Source organism: Athene cunicularia, assembly GCF_003259725.1.
Source record: "Athene cunicularia isolate RWA chromosome 1 unlocalized genomic scaffold, athCun1 chr1_part1, whole genome shotgun sequence".
In the NCBI taxonomy this organism is placed as follows: Eukaryota; Metazoa; Chordata; class Aves; order Strigiformes; family Strigidae; genus Athene; species Athene cunicularia.
The window spans coordinates 55,961,908-55,977,714 of record NW_020799091.1 but is presented as its reverse complement, the minus strand read 5'-3'; the positions used below and the strand labels follow the sequence as shown (position 1 = coordinate 55,977,714).

Genomic DNA, 15,807 nt, shown 5'->3' with positions numbered 1-15,807 from the left:
GTTTGCTGGACCTTTTCATTCTTTTTTTTGTGGAGGAAGGTCACTAGCAGTAGAAAGTTATAAATATATGAGGGAAAAAAAAGAAGTATTTATATACGTGCGTGCGCATATGGATATCCATGCACACATACACATATAAGTTTGATTCTTATACCTATATATTCACGTGCTCCATCTGTGACTGAAAGTCTGGCAGAAGAAATTCTATCCATTTATATGGCTTTAACACATTCCTGTTAAGAAACTGAAATTCAGAATAAATTGGAAATAAAAATGCTCGGTTGTTAACGTGAAGACTCATCTTCACAGGTGACATTTTTGTTTCATAACCAAGAAAACCTTTCCTGATAGAGCAGTTACTCACCATTATATTCGGATTTGAGGAGAGCTTAGCTGATAATGCTGTTAAGATAAATGAAACTCGGAGCTCATACGCTTATATAATCCTCTGTGCTTAGTGTGAGATGGCAGTTCTGTAACATGGGTTAACAAAATGTCATAAATTTGATGGTGTGTTAATTGACACCCCCCACCCCCCCCATCCCCTACTTACTTGCAAAATTAAGTAACTAAGCTCTTCACAATAGAATACTATCTGAGCAAGGAAGGAAGAGCTTGGTTTTAGTCAGACAGTGTATCTATGATAGTGGAGTGGATGCATACATTGCAGCTACCAGCCTGTAGTCCTTGTATGAGTTAGTCAAAGAAAACCTAGCATATCAACTGAGCAGACACAGATGAGTTAGAGGGACACTAAGTAATGACAGCAGTGATAAATGAAATCTCTATCCAGTACTTGGAAATAGATCTGTTTACAGTGTGGCAAAGTTCAAAATGCTCTGTTCACGGGTAAAACCAGACAAGACAGCTCACTTAAGAGCTTTACCATTTTCCTGAGAATAAGTCTTTGTTCTGCTTTCACTTAAAAAAAAAACAACCCACCCCAAAACCAAACCCAACCCAAAAACAAACCATGAAAAAGCAAAACATAATATTTTTAATTGATATCCTTTGGAACAGAGATTTTTGTGATTTTTTTTTTTTTTTTTCCCTTTCACCTTTCCAAGGTGTTTATTCATCTACTGTTTTGACTTTTGGGTTTGTTATTTCAGCAGAACATAGAGAAATCTGATGCATTATTTCACATTACTTCAGGCAGGTTTGGCAATAGGATTTGGATCTAGGGAGGTAGTGTTCCCTAGAGAGACTAGCACATTTGGATTATGAAAACCTGTGAAACAAATATATTTAAATAATCTTCCCTAAAAACACAGTATGTCTCTTGTGGCATCCAGTAACAATGTGAATCCAACTCATCAATGAAATTAAATGGTAGTGGATGTAGCACTGGTTTCTGCTGCATTACTTGATTTGTCCCTTGAATTGGCAGTCAGCCTTTGGGATCTGCATTTCGCATGTGCGTGACTTAGAGAAGTTTGATTTAGATCAGGCCTTCTTGGCCTACAAGACATGGCTCACAGGAGAAGGTCTATAAGGCAGATCAGGTAGAAAAGTGCTGTCAATATTTCAGAAGCTACTTGGAACAAATACTTAACTCGTTGAAATCTTGGGTTGAAAAAAGTTTAATAATAGTGTTCTAGGCTGCGTTTCTCTAGTCTGTGAATAAGAATGACATATAAGACAGTGTTAACCCCAGGAAAATTATATTCTAATGTATTAAATTTCTGATGGTTGTCCTAGATGATGCTTGTGAGGAAAAATCTTGTGCATGTTTTAATATTTTTCTTTATGCCAATATTTGAGTCTTGCCCTATCTTTACATAGTGTACTTGAACATGGTGGCTAAAATGCTAGTTTATAGCAACTCTACCATTACTTTTTAAAAGTATTTTTGTTTCAAGATCAGTTATAACTGTTGGTGTTAGAGTATAGATTTCAGAAAGTTTAAAAACTCTAATAAGAAATGCTTTATGCTGTGGAGTAAAAACAACCAAGGAACTCTGTACTCCATTTTATGTGTTTAACCACTTAAACCAGACCATGATAACAAAACCAATTTACATATAAAAATATTTACAGTAAAGGTTTAAATCTGCCTTTGCCAAGTACGTTGATTTTGTCTGGGATAGAGCTACCCCAGTAGCTACTATGGGGCTATGTTTTGGATTTGTGCTGTAAACAGAGTTGATAATACAGAGATGTTCTGGTTATTGCTGAGCAATTCTTACACAGTCAAGGCCTTTTCTGCTCCTCACACCTCTCTGCCAAGTGAGTAGACTGGGGTTGTACAAAAAGTTGGGAGGAGGGACAGCTGACCCCAGCTGACCAAAGGGATATTCCATAACATGCAGTGTCATGCTCAGCAATAAAACTAGAGGGAAGGTGGGCAGGGGGCTGCTGCTCTGGGACTGTCTAGGCATTGGTCAGTTGGTGGCGACTGATTGTTTTAGTTTGCGTCATTTGGATTTCTTCAGTTTTATTCGTCTCTCTTTGTTATTTTCCTTTTTGCTACATCTATTGTAATGATAATAATTATTGTATTTCAATTATTAAACCGTTCTTACCTCAACCCATGAGTTTTTTCACTTTGACCGTTCAAATTCTCTTTCCCCCATCTAGCACTAGTCAGAGTGAGTGAGTGGCTGTATGGTGCTTAGTTGCCAGCTGGGGTTAAACCACAACAACAAGCAACACTGTTTCTTCTCTTTCTCCAACCTAATCTTGTTTCTTACAGGCAGATATCTGGTCGTTAGGCATAACCGCCATAGAACTTGCAAAAGGAGAGCCACCTCATTCAGAATTACATCCAATGAAGGTTTTGTTCCTCATTCCTAAGAACAATCCACCAACACTGGAAGGAAACTTTAGTAAATCCCTCAAAGAATTTGTTGAGGCCTGTTTAAACAAGGACCCAAGCTTTGTGAGTTTCATTTGTTTGTCAGTCTGTAGTAGAGAACTTGATGGGTTTACATAAATTACATAAATAAGTGCAATTCAGCTTTTCTAATATGGGGCAACATATTTATCAGCATATATATATTTTTTTTTAGATACTGTATATATTTTAAAATCTCATTTGTATCAGTACTAAATTCTGGATTTCTTGGTCTTTTTATAGTAAGTCACTTAACACTCTCAAATGTAGTAAATTTTTTTTTTCTTTTTAAAGAGACCTACTGCAAAAGAGCTCTTAAAACACAAATTTATTTTACGAAACTCAAAGAAAACTTCTTACCTGACTGACCTTATTGATAGGCACAAGAGATGGAAGTCTGAACGAAATCACGATGACTCAAGTTCTGATGACTCAGATACGTAAGTTTGATGAGTTTGTAAGATATCCTTTGTAAATATAGGAGCCAAATAGTTGTTTTTAGCATATATATTCCTGTAGTCTTTTGTTTAAAGCTTTTCAGAATAGCAGCCTGGGCAAACTAATGAGATCTTAATTTCATTGTTTCAAGGAATTTCATGCAACTAACATTCACTGACAATAATTCTGGCCCATTCTATACTACCATCTCTTTTATGGAGGGTCTAGGGTTCGTCCTAGATGTAGAGCTAACTGTTAAATCCTGCCATGTGTGCACATGGCCACCTAAGGAGGGCAGTTGTTTCCTTCGTGGCAGGTTTTCCCTTCTTTTGGGAGTAAATGGGCAGAAGCATATCCTTGCGTCTAAGAGAGGGTTATTGGAAAATGCTTCTGTGATAATGGGGTTTTGGGGTACAAACCATATTACCTAGGTTTTTTTTATGTGAGGTTTCTTCTTCTGTCCTTCCAGGAAGGTTGGGCTATTACACCATGATAGTCATGAAATGTCAGAGCATTTATTGCAAGCGGGGAAGTGCTGTAAATATTTCCAGATCTCTTTATGTTCCAGTTTTTACTTCTCTCCATCAAGTTTTGATGTTCAGTAGGTTCATGAATTGGTTTCCTTAGGAAACCAAGTTGCAAATATTTATGACTCAGTTAAAAAAATAACTTTATTAGTCTAAAAGTATTTTAAAAGTTTGAGAATAGTGGGTATCATCAGTTTACACACTTTTGAAAATCAAGTGGAGGGATTGCCACAATTTATTCACAAATGGATTAAATTCCTCATAAACACAACTATTCTCTGCAATTTCGGTCTGTGTGCTAATGGCACACATCAGGCTGGTTATGATTTCTTGGCTGCCTTTGCAGCTGTATAGTTGTCCCACATTCCTAATGGCTTCGTGCCTTCCAGTAATCATGGTTCCAGCCCCAAACCAGCTCTGATTTGGAAGGTAAATTACTAGTCCTAATACTGGTCTCAGATCAGTTACTAACTGAGGTTTGAGGTTACAGTTTATTGTTCTTGTGGAATGGCAGACCAGTTTTAACAGCTTGGCATAGGAGAATGGTAGAAGTAGAATGGTTATTGAGTGCTTGTGAGGCAATTTAACATTATGTCGAAGCCTGCCTTCCCTGCCTCTGCTTCCACAGCAGCCCTTGTATTAGATGCAGTAAAAGGGTGAGTTGATTTGGCATGCTGGAATACTAACTTTCCAAACTGATAAATACTTTTCTGTTGGATCAAGTTACTAGAGCTCATATATACAAGGAGAGTAGACCTACCTCTTTCAGTAACAGCCAGAAGTTCTGTGTGACTTCAAGCAGTAATCCTGGAGAATTTTCTTAAACTGATCACATGCTTTTTGACTTTGTAAGCCGTGGTAAATACTTTTTGTACAATGGCCATTAGATGCCCTTTTAATAGGTAATTTTCTTGAAAGTCACTTTTAATTCACAGATCAGAAAGAAAGTAACTTAGAGAAGGATCTTTATGGTTGTGAGAGGAGAAATGTAATGCAGTGAGTGATTTTTGGTCTTTTATCTTAGTAGGAGTTACAGAAAGAATTACTATTCCATCTACAAAACATGGGGCAAAAGATTGATTTATGTAATGTTGTTTGTTAAAGCCATGCTGTATATGTACTTTTTTTAGTCATTTGTTTTGGAGTGGGAAATTTAACTTGCTAATGGGCTGGGGTTTTCCTCAAAGGTATTCTAAACTACTGTCTTAACTGTTTTCTTAGGAAAAAAAGTGGATTAAGTATTCTAATTTTTTCCCTTTTCCCTAATGATTTGAGGTACTCTGTTAAAGCCAGTTTTCTGATAACAATAAAACATGTTACTTGTTATGTAACTTGGGAAACTGTTTTCAATCTGTAATGCTTTTCTTTTGTTTTGAAGTTAATTTAATATTCAGTAAAGTACCTTGGTTGGTTGTTTTGTTTGTTTTTTTTTAATTTCCCCAAAAGATAAATTATGTTGCTTTTCATACTTTATTCTTATTGGCTTGTACAATAGAATCCTGATTTTGGTCTTGACTGTAGTTTTTATGCTTAGTGTGTATATTGAATGAACATGGGCAATAAGGTGTAGGTAATAGAACTTTTTTCTTTTTTTTTCCCCTCCCTTGAAGTGAACCAGATGGCCAGGCTTCAGGTGGGAGTGATTCAGGAGAGTGGATCTTTACAATAAGAGAAAAAGACCCCAAGAATCTAGAGAATGGAGCAGCCCAGCCTTTGGAGTTGCGAAGAAATAAGGTGCTCAAAATACTGATTGTATTATATAAGGACATAATTCTTCCTTGAGTAATTTAGTGGGGTGATTTTCATTTTATACCTTTAAAAGCATTTAAATTGTAAAAGTTTCAGAACTTTTGATAAAAAAGTACATTCTACAGTAGCATTTCACAAAGTGTTTTGAGTAAGTCTTGAAGTTTAGGTATTCTGGAAATGTGTCCTTTTTCTGTAGTTTGTGAAATATGTACCAAAATACTTCTGTAGTTTGGGAAATATTACCACTGGAGGAAGACCAGGCAGTATTTTATTTTAAAAATCTTCCTTCTATAAATTAAACTTAAACCGTACAGTACAGTACAAAGCTGGGGTGGCATTCTGGTCTTTTAGAAAAAAAGACTACAGTGTAGCAGAGAATAAAATGTGCATGTGTCCAAAAAAAAATACAACCAAACCTATCCCAAAAAACCAAACCATCCAACCTGTAAGGGTTGTTCAGGAGTTGCTCCATCATACTTTCTGCACCCTGTGTGGCTAGGGCATGTAGTTGCTACCTTGGCTCTGAAAGTTCTGTGTGTGTGCTCTTACCAGAACTGGAGAAATACAAGAAAAATGTATCATATGGGAGGAACCTAGTAAATATTGGCATGTCTGTGACTTAGTACATGCTCAGTAGGATTGTGGGGTTTTTTGGTTCTGGCGGGTTCTTTTGGTTTTTGTTTTGAGCTTACATGTATTTGGAGGCTCAATTAAACTTTGAGGCTGTGGCACCTCATTTTCCAGAGTGCTTTGGAAAAGTCTATTGTAGAACATTTTACATATTTGTATATACTTGGAAACAGATTTTTCATAAAGTGTAGCATGTTGGAACTATTTCTTTCTTCAAGTAGAAACAGAATACAATGAGGATGCTTTTTTCCTCAAATAAAATTGGTCAGAATTTTGTTTTCTTTAAAGGAAAAGGATATCCCAAAGAGGCCTCTATCCCAATGCCTGTCTACAGTTATATCCCCTTTATTTGCAGAGGTAAGTTACTGATTTAAAACTTAACAATTTTAGCATTTATGTGTCTGAAAAATAGAAACATGTAATGGATCACACCTAAGGCTTCTACAAACCATTTGGAACTTGATGCGTTATAGTTTTAGCTGTACCCTTTGCTTTAATGCATGTCTGCTTTTTGAGGTCTTTGTCTTGCTTCTACAATATTTCATATGCATGGTGGCAACATGAACCATGCTAGTATAAAGCGAAGAACATGAAAAACAAAAAGGTATGTAAATATTTGGATTGCAGCATTCAATGTTTTGACGCTGCTTTATCTCTTTATCTGTCATTTTATCAAAAAATTCAGGTTCTTCAGTGTTCTAAGATATGGCTGTGGACCAGATCAGCAAGAACTTAACTTTTGAATTTCAGTGCTGAAAACTGTATTTTGTTTCCATTCTGAGTTTTATATTTTTTATATTTGTTTTTTTCCAAATACTTAAAAACAACTTCAAAAAAAATATGAAGGGTAAGCCAGATATTTATGAATGTGTGATTACTTTAGAAAGCTGATAGAATTCTAAGAAACAAAGTCCCCTCTCACCCTTGCTTTGATATGAAAATTTATTTAATTATTTCAGTCATTGCAACTGTTATAGAAATAGAGTTAGAGAAATTGTTCTGATAAAAGGATGTTTCTTAATTTTGTTCTAATGAATAAAGTCCTGCTTCAGAGGGTTATGATTGAATTTTGCATGTTATTCATTAAGAACAGAGTGCAGTAAGGCAGTTAAATTTATTTAAAAGGGATGACCTCTGTATTGGTTATTCAGACTTCTACATAAAGTGGAAAACACTTTAAATAGGCATTTTTGGGGGCATTTTCCATTGCAGTTCTTTATATCTTACCCACTTGAAAGAAATAATTTTCTTTCAATTCCCTACCCTTCCATCTCCCAAACAACTTCTGGTTGATGTGCTTCTCCTTTAGGTCTTCCTTCTCCTTTTCTAATACCAGGCATGATACAGGTGCTGCATCCAACGTCTTCCCCACTCCATCCTCCATTTTTATCCTTTATTTTTCATTTTCTCTCCACTATGCCTTTTATTACCTGTCTTCTAGCTATCTCTGTTCTGGGTTCTTCCTTCCCATGGTATTGCTACCTAGTTGCTGTGTCATTCTTTACCTTTCTTGCTTCCCATTTTCATTTTCAAGGCCATTCTTTTAATTGCCTCTTGCTGATGCCTGTATGTACAGGATTCCCCTAGCACTGCTGCAGCAATACAAACATTTTTCATTGCAGTCCTTATTAAAATTTCCATTTACTTTCATCTCTGTGGCGTGTAGAGGCTACAGAAAAAATTTTTCCTCACATGCTTGCTTGCTGTATCTCTTCATGCTATGTGAGAAGCCTCTTGGTCTGTTATCAGCTGTTCAGTTCATATTTTAAACTCTTCTTTCATGCAACTTTTGGTGGATAGCCACAACTTTCCCAAACTGTTCCAGAATCTCACTGCAGGGTTTGCTTTTTCTTAGGGGCATGGCCACCGTCTCTGCTGTCTGAAGGAAGCCTTTTGTTACATTTCCAGTGTTCCTTTTGTTTAGCATTCAAACCACAGATATCTACACCTTCAGGAATTATTGCTAGCTAAGTTAGTGAGTTACTCCATGGAACTCCTCCAAGAAGAACAAAGCGGGCCATTCAGAGCTTTTTGTCATCATGGAGGTTTCAAAGCTTTTGGCAGAGAAGATGGGTTTAAAAACTAATCGTTGTCCTTAAAGAATCTTACAGGATGGTAATCTTGTGTGGTCTGCATCTTTCTCCTTCAGTTGAACTCTGATGCAACTTAGGAGCCTGGCTGAAGAGGCTCGCTCAGATATGGGGCCTTGCTGCACTGTGGTGCTGGTGCTGAAGCTTGGTGCACTTCAGCAAAGCAATTAAAAGAACAAACAAACAAACAAAACACCCAACACCAAACAAAACAAAACCTCAAAAGAACAGAAAACAAAGAAAATGAACAAAGTTGTTATGTTTGTCAGTTATATGTGATCTTCACTGCCCAGCTACCACCCTGCTGTGGTTTTGTTCTCCTTATCAGAGGACACTGGCCGAGTACTGCATGCAGGGACTCATTCTGGGTTCCTTTTTGAAGGCAGAAGATCCAGAGATGTGCTTTGTTGTAATGTTCCCACTATTGTCTACTTCTGTCATCTCGTCCTCAGGCTTCCTGGTATAGACTAAGAAAGGGTTAGTTACTACTGGAAAAAGAAAAGGCATTTGTGTCTTCCTGTTACCTATGCTTTGTCTGCAAGATCTCACTCTTGAGCATCCTGAAAAGAAAACACAAGCAGCAGCCAAAGAAGAGTGCAAAAGCCTTCCTACTGCTGTGGTTGTACCTCAGCTGTTGTATATACACACAGAATCCTTTTGATTTCCTTTTGTTGAGACCTGTACCTATAAGCCCTTGCTAAATGTGGAACTAGAACAATGATTATTTCCTTTATATTTTCCCTTGCAAGACTCAGATTCCTTTTAAAATAAAACCTGTTCTTCAGTACTAATGGAAACCCTTGAACTGTAGTCCCTGACACCTGCTGAAATTCCTGAAAGGCTGCTTTAATGCTTGAACATCTCTGAAGAACTTCACTGCCACTTTGTTCCTTCTGGAATGTCTTGTACTACACTGAACTCAAAATTGTCTTGATCTATTAGTTCTGCTTTCTGCTGCTTTTTGAGGATCATGCTTATTCCATGTGACAATCCCCTGTGCTATACTTAAGCAGGGCCAAAAGTATATCCATGCCCACATTATGTCTCAGAAAGTGGCACAAACTTGCCATTTGTTGAAGCTAAGCTTTCTTGATTACTGGCAGTAAAGGCATAAAGGCAGAGTGGCTATAGGTCCAGCATTCAGAGATTACTTTAAAATTAATTGAATAATTTGTAGATAAATCTGGAAAAGAATATTTCACTGCTCTTCAGTTCAGTGCGAACAAATCGTTTGGTCTAAAGCACTCATATGCCCAGTTAGCTTTTGACTGGTGTATTTTTTTCACCAGTTTGTTGTTTGTTTTTTTTTTTTTCTTCCCTGAGAAATGGCCCTGATTCCATCCTTCTTAAGAGAATGCTGCAAAGCAGATCTTGACAACAGCTGTAGTGATAAATGCGGAGAGAAACCTCTAAATGCAGACATCCAACCTGCTGGGGAAAGGCCAGTCCCTGAAAGAAGGCCATGCCTTCATTCACCCTTACCACTGGTAACATGGCACTTTATTCCAAGGAAGCCCAGACCCTGCTGAGATTTTTGAACGTTCTTTAGTGAGTTGAGAAAGCAAGCATTTTACCAGCCATAGCCCTCAGTTCCTGCCTAATCGTGTGATTCTTCACTTTGGGGGGAGATGAGAGAGTGCTCAGGGTACTCTGTTGATAGCTGACAGAGTGAAAACACTTTCTAACAGTGCTTGCACAAGTGCACCTGTGGTGTGTATAAGCTCCAGGTGTACAAGTAGATATGTATACTAAAGTGAGTATGTGTAAGCAGCACATCTTGAAACCGAACACCTACAGTAAATAGTGCATGGATCTTAGAATACTTTGTCATAATTTTTGACTGTGAGCATGCTGAAAAGGTATGTGAATGATTGAAGACTTGTGACAATAAATGACATCCTGATAACTACTGCAAAGACTAACTTCAGGGTGGAAAAAAAACTTCAGGGTGTGAGGGTGTATAATGAAAGCCAAATCCTGGCATTGTGAACAAGCTTTTGCATTATACTGTTTATAGAAATATTCATGAATAGCATCTTAATACATGTCTTCCTGTTTTTCTTTCAGTTGAAAGAGAAGAGCGAAGTGTGTGGTGGTAACACAGGTTCCATAGAAGAACTGAGAAAGGCTATTTATTTAGCTGAAGAGGCTTGTCCGGGCATTGCAGACAACATGGTGTCACACCTTGTGCAGCGGCTTCAGAGGTAATGAAACTATTTCCCTAAGGGTTACAGAAGATTGCCTGTGTGATTCTACAAATATTTGACTAGTGTTAAATTGAAAGAATTAATTTCTATTTATAATAGAGGAAAATACCAGTTGTGCTTACAGTTTGTACGGTTGTGTTTGCTTAGTAGAAGAAAGCCAAATCATATCAGCAGTTCTAATTTCTAGCTTCAGGTGATAGCCCACATGTACATTCACCCTGTTGGTGTGCATGTTGTGTGTTAAATGAGACTAAACAGCCTGTTCCCTTTGCAGTTCCTGTAAGGGACATTCATGCTTCTTTAATGTCTGGGTGTATGTTGCAGAGGATGCCCAATGTCGCTCTTAATTTCTTTTACCCACTTTGATAAATGGACTGTTCAGTTAGTTTGTGTTTCTTTTGGTCACATAGCAAGTGGTTCCCTGTTCATTACTTAAAGATAGTCTGTATGGCCGTTAAGTGGTACCTTCAAACCCAACATTTTGTATTGCCTCAAGAGTCCAAATTTCCTAAGAGATTTTCTAACTGCCTAGGCTAGGAATATATTATTAACAAACACTCAATTTGCTGTTCTTTTAAATGCTACGCAAGAAAAGATAAGGGGTATAAATTTCAAAATTACTGGTTGAAGAGGCTTTAAAGCAACCATGAATCCAGGAGCCCACAACTGTTGTGAATCAATACCATCCAGGTTGTATTGCTTGGTGCTAGAAAAAAACTCATGGACTGCTCTGCTGAAAAAGATCACCCTTAGCAGGTGTCTCCCTTACACTGTCTTTAATGGTAAACCTTAAGGTTTAAAAAGTTCACACCTCTGAAATTAAAGCAGAGGATTGCCAGGCTGGCACTTTGTCATTCAGTAAAACTCAGTGCCAAGAAATTGCAATCAATCACGTTTCTTGCTTTCTGGGCTGTTAAGCATGAAGCCCAGTCAGCATATCTAGTGCTACAAGGTCACTCTGATGCCAGATGTCCTGATTCTCCTTTCAGTTGATCCTGACAGGCTTGAAAGACTTTCTGGAGTCTCCATCTCAGTTGGTTTCTATTAGGGGTTCCAAAACTGACTCCAGACTTCGATCTGCCCAGTCTGTTAGTGTCAAGTTTCTATCAGCCTGGTACGGGGCCGTCCTGGAACTAGGAGCCTTTTGATGCTGTAATTTAAACTGAAAATGACCGTGTGGAGACAGGTTTTCCACAGGGCACTTCTTCTGTGGATGCTGGAGATGATCCTACTTGTTCCTGTCATGACAGCAAGAGTCATAATTTTTGTCCTAGGAGACTGATTTCAGAACCCTTTATATACCTATTCAGCATTTTGTCTTCTTTCTGTTCTGCTTCCTTGGAATATTGCTGTTTTTCTCAGTTATGATGTCTTATATAACAGTGGAGGCAGGCACTTCATTTTCTTTGAAAGAGAGAAAGAAATAGTCATAGAGAATGTTTGTTGCTGGGTCACATCTGGGTGAACTTTCTCTTAGTCATTCCAAGGATGATATTCAGCTGGTATGTGATCATGACTCCTTCCAGAAAGTGAGTGAAAGAAATGAATGGCAGGATTCCCTCCCCTAAGAAGGAGCTTGAACCATTCCATAGCTTAGTAGGTATTCCTCATGGATAAAGCTATTTTTTGAGTAGTCAACTTCTGAAAAGATAGTTCCTTCTTTGAATGCTACAAGAAATATGCTCTGTTACATCATTAAGGCATTCATTGTATCCACTTATAAGATTTTCGTTCCCCTTATGATTGGTTAAAACTGGGTTTCCCAGCTTTGTCTGAATGAATTAGTTGGGCCCCTCAGAAGAGCTGCCCAGTAACCTGAGCAAATTCATTTACCTTCCTCTTCCAGTTTTGATCTCTGATGTTTTACAAAGTTTATTGAGAGCTTAACATGATTGAAATGCGTGCCTCTTTCTTTGGATGATTTAAGAATCTGCTTAGACCAAGAAATACAGTTTCCTGCACCAGTAATATTTTCTGGAAAGATTATGATGTAGACTTGCCAAGTAGGAAAGATGGAATCATTAAATGTTGCCCCCCATATACAGAATTCTTACATCATCACATACTTCTCAGTAACACACTTGAGCACGGGTTGTTCCTATTCATTAGAAAAGCAGCAACGTTCTAATAGAGTGTATTTTACATGTTGTTCAGCTCTATGGCTTTTGTCTTTAAAGCATGGCAGCAGTGGTGGGTGTCATTCTGCAAGGAAGAAGGCTGGCACTTCAACAATGTTAAAGGGAATAACTTTCAGTTGCTGCTTGTTGTAGAAGGCCTTCCTGAGAGACACAACGATAATTATTTCTTTTCTTCTTCAGATATTCACTAGCTGGAGGAAGTACTTCATCCTACTGATGTGCTGTTCCTGACTTTTCTAAGGCAACAGAGATCCCATGGTGTCTGCAGTGAAGACGTACACCCCAATGTTGTTCCTGCCCCTCAACCACTGGAATGTCCTTTGGTGGAAGGACATTCCTAAATGTACAAGAGTGAAAATGAAGTCTCTCAGATGGAGGCAGTCTTTTTCAGCTCATTAAAGCTGTAATATTTTTTAATGATAATGCACATATTCCAGGGAGGTGTCTTTTTGTAAAATCTGAAATGTATATTTAGGTTTGTGATAGAGAAATTTAAGATGTTGAGAAACCTCAGGTATCTTGCTTTAAGAATTCCACTGGGAGATGGAGAATGTTTGTTGGAATTGTGTACAGATATGTATATAATGCCTTTTTTTAACTGAAAGCCTTTCAACGTGCATAAGGAATCACTGTGTACAAAATGGTAAAGTGCTTTTGTAGATAATGTTAGTGGGGTAAATATTTGACAGGCCATAACTGAGTATTGCCTTGCCTTTATTACATGTAAATTTTGAATCATGTGATAAGTGAATCTTGGCTTGATTTTTGTATGTGAAGGATTTGCCATTGAAAGAGTTAATCCTGTACTATGGAACCTTCTGTTCGTACCTCAGCAAAGACACAATTTTATTCTGTTTTTCCAGTATTTCCTCCTTTTTATCTGTATTCTGAGCGTGACTTTCTAATTATGGTACGCCTTCTGGTTGTTTTAAATTTAATACACCTTGTCTCTCAAAGCTTTAAATTTAAATTATTGTTTCCTAAAGAATGAGCTCTTTCATATTTTCAGTTTTAAATTGTGCCAATGCAAATTCTGAACCCTATGTATTGTTCAATTTTAGTAATAGATATTTGTGAAGCTTGTAGCAAAATTCAGATATGATCTTTTTTTCACCTGAATATGTTTGAATGCTCACACAAATAAATCTTTATTACCTTCCTTTATTCTGAAATATCTCATTAAGATGTTGGCTCTGAGACAGTGGCAAGCATTTTTTCATCATGCCTATTTTTTGTCCTTAGAATTAATGTCTTGGAGTGTAAAAGAAAAATATATTTGATCTTGCTGCCTAAATATGTATGCCTCTTTACTGAAAGGGATAGACACTGGACAGAAAGATTACAAAACTGAGCCCGAGCATTGTATGCTATGTCCTATTACTTGGCTCCCCAGAAAACAGTTATTTCTTGAAAATTCTGAATTCTGAAATTGTCACTGTTCCTGTGAGCACTCCTAGATAGCTGACCTATGGTTTATAGTTCTTGGAAATGGTAACATTAGTTACACACACAGTTGATTAGGTAGCTGCTTTTTTTTTTTTTCCCCCCCCCCTCCCAGTATTACTCTGAGGTTTGCCTTTCTTTCACCAAGGCTATATTCAGGTGCTTCTTATTCTGGTAGCTAACTAAGAGAAAATTTTTGCTTGTTTTTAATGAAGAAATTGAAGATTTTATGTTTTGCATGACAGTGAGATAATTTATGTGTTTAATTAAAAAAAAAAAGTTTTAGAACAGAAAGGATTAAAATTTTAAAAGTATAAGCATATCTACCAGGCTTGGTACAAAAAGACCCAGGTTCTCTAACCACCTGGGAAGCTTGTGAGGTCTCCTTGCAGGACTTCATATCACCATGGTAGCCCTTATTCTATGCATATTAATAGCCTTAATCATTAATTTAATAATTTAACAGTTAGAGGACATTGTCATGCTAACAGAGCTAGGAAACTTCAGACCAGGTTGAAACAGCAATTGGAAGAAATGGGAGTATGTGCACTCTTTGGAGCCATAGTCTTAGACACAACATGTTTGCCATTCCAATGAGGTAATTGTTTCCCTTTTATGGCTAGGTAAATTGAACGATGCATAAGTTTGAGCAATGGTTTATAACTCCTTTTTGATTACTATCTTTATGTTGTTTTGTGTGCTCTTAAACATTAAGGATAGGCTTATCCTTGAGGAAACAGATGTAGCTCTGCTATTGTGAAATGCGCATCTGAATTCAGCACAATGGGAAATTTACCTGTTGAATGTCTCCATATTAAAACTTTCAGCCATTCAATAAATATGTGCTGTTACAGCATTTGGAAATAGAGATGTGTTTGCATTTGAAATATAAATAGAATAATGGAAGCTTTTCCCCAGTCATCTGTTAATGTAAGGACTTGAAATTAAAGCGAGCGAGCATGGAGGTGCACAGCACTCAGAGATTCAGTGGGGAAGTTAAATTTATGGTGCTGGGTGGAATCTCAAGAATTTCTCAGAAAATTGAATGAAGTTCTAAGGTATGCTGGTTTTGAACAATCATTTAAAAGTTATGCATACATTTTTTTGAGTTGCATTTGATTTGTGTTCCAGGACTGTATGTTGAGGAAATACTTCTCTGAGTAGATTGTGGCAGAGTTTGCTTGGTGAATGTATCCCTTGGTTTACAAGCTGCAGATGAGTCAGACCTACAACAAGGCCAATTGGCCAAAAGGCTGGGACATTTAGAAAAAGACAAGACCTCATTTATGGTAGAGATGTGTATTTTTATATGTGATATATAGATTATTTAAAGACTATCTTAAACTGAGATTCACTGAAAAAAAGCGTGCTGTATGTAAGATTACAATAATTTACTATTGAAAAGTAGTGATGCTTTAAAAATCAGATCTATATTGGTAATAAGAGCTTCATTTGAAAGAAGCGTGGCCTCATTTTCTGAAAGAAAAAGAAGTGTATTGATATTTTTGAGAGGTTGTTTCATGCTAAAAACATGTCTGTGTTATAATGTTGCACTGATGATTTTTCTGTGCAGGTAGTACTTCTTCACTCAGTGTTTGAATATACTAAGCAAGAAGCTATCCCTATTTATGCAAACATTTAAATTAGTGGAACTGCTTGTCAGGGATTTGAAGATTAGGCAGTAAATAAAGTCACTGTTTAAAAAAAAAAAATCGGTCACTTGAACTGCAGGCTTGCTTTTTGCAAGTA

At 37.2% G+C, this 15,807-nt stretch overlaps 1 protein-coding gene across 3 annotated transcripts in view; it reads left to right on the top strand.

Moving 5' to 3' along the window:
- The window catches only part of STK24 (serine/threonine kinase 24), a 45,983-nt gene extending 30,176 nt beyond the window's left edge, over nucleotides 1-15,807 (top strand). For all 3 annotated transcript variants that reach the window (XM_026853987.1, XM_026853979.1, XM_026853972.1), the window contains 6 exons: nucleotides 2,696-2,881; nucleotides 3,131-3,276; nucleotides 5,412-5,535; nucleotides 6,469-6,537; nucleotides 10,338-10,474; nucleotides 12,796-15,807. In XM_026853987.1, coding sequence (XP_026709788.1) covers nucleotides 2,696-2,881; nucleotides 3,131-3,276; nucleotides 5,412-5,535; nucleotides 6,469-6,537; nucleotides 10,338-10,474; nucleotides 12,796-12,832 — 699 coding nt within the window. In that variant the 3' untranslated portion in view covers nucleotides 12,833-15,807. The remainder of the gene's footprint in view (nucleotides 1-2,695; nucleotides 2,882-3,130; nucleotides 3,277-5,411; nucleotides 5,536-6,468; nucleotides 6,538-10,337; nucleotides 10,475-12,795) is intronic.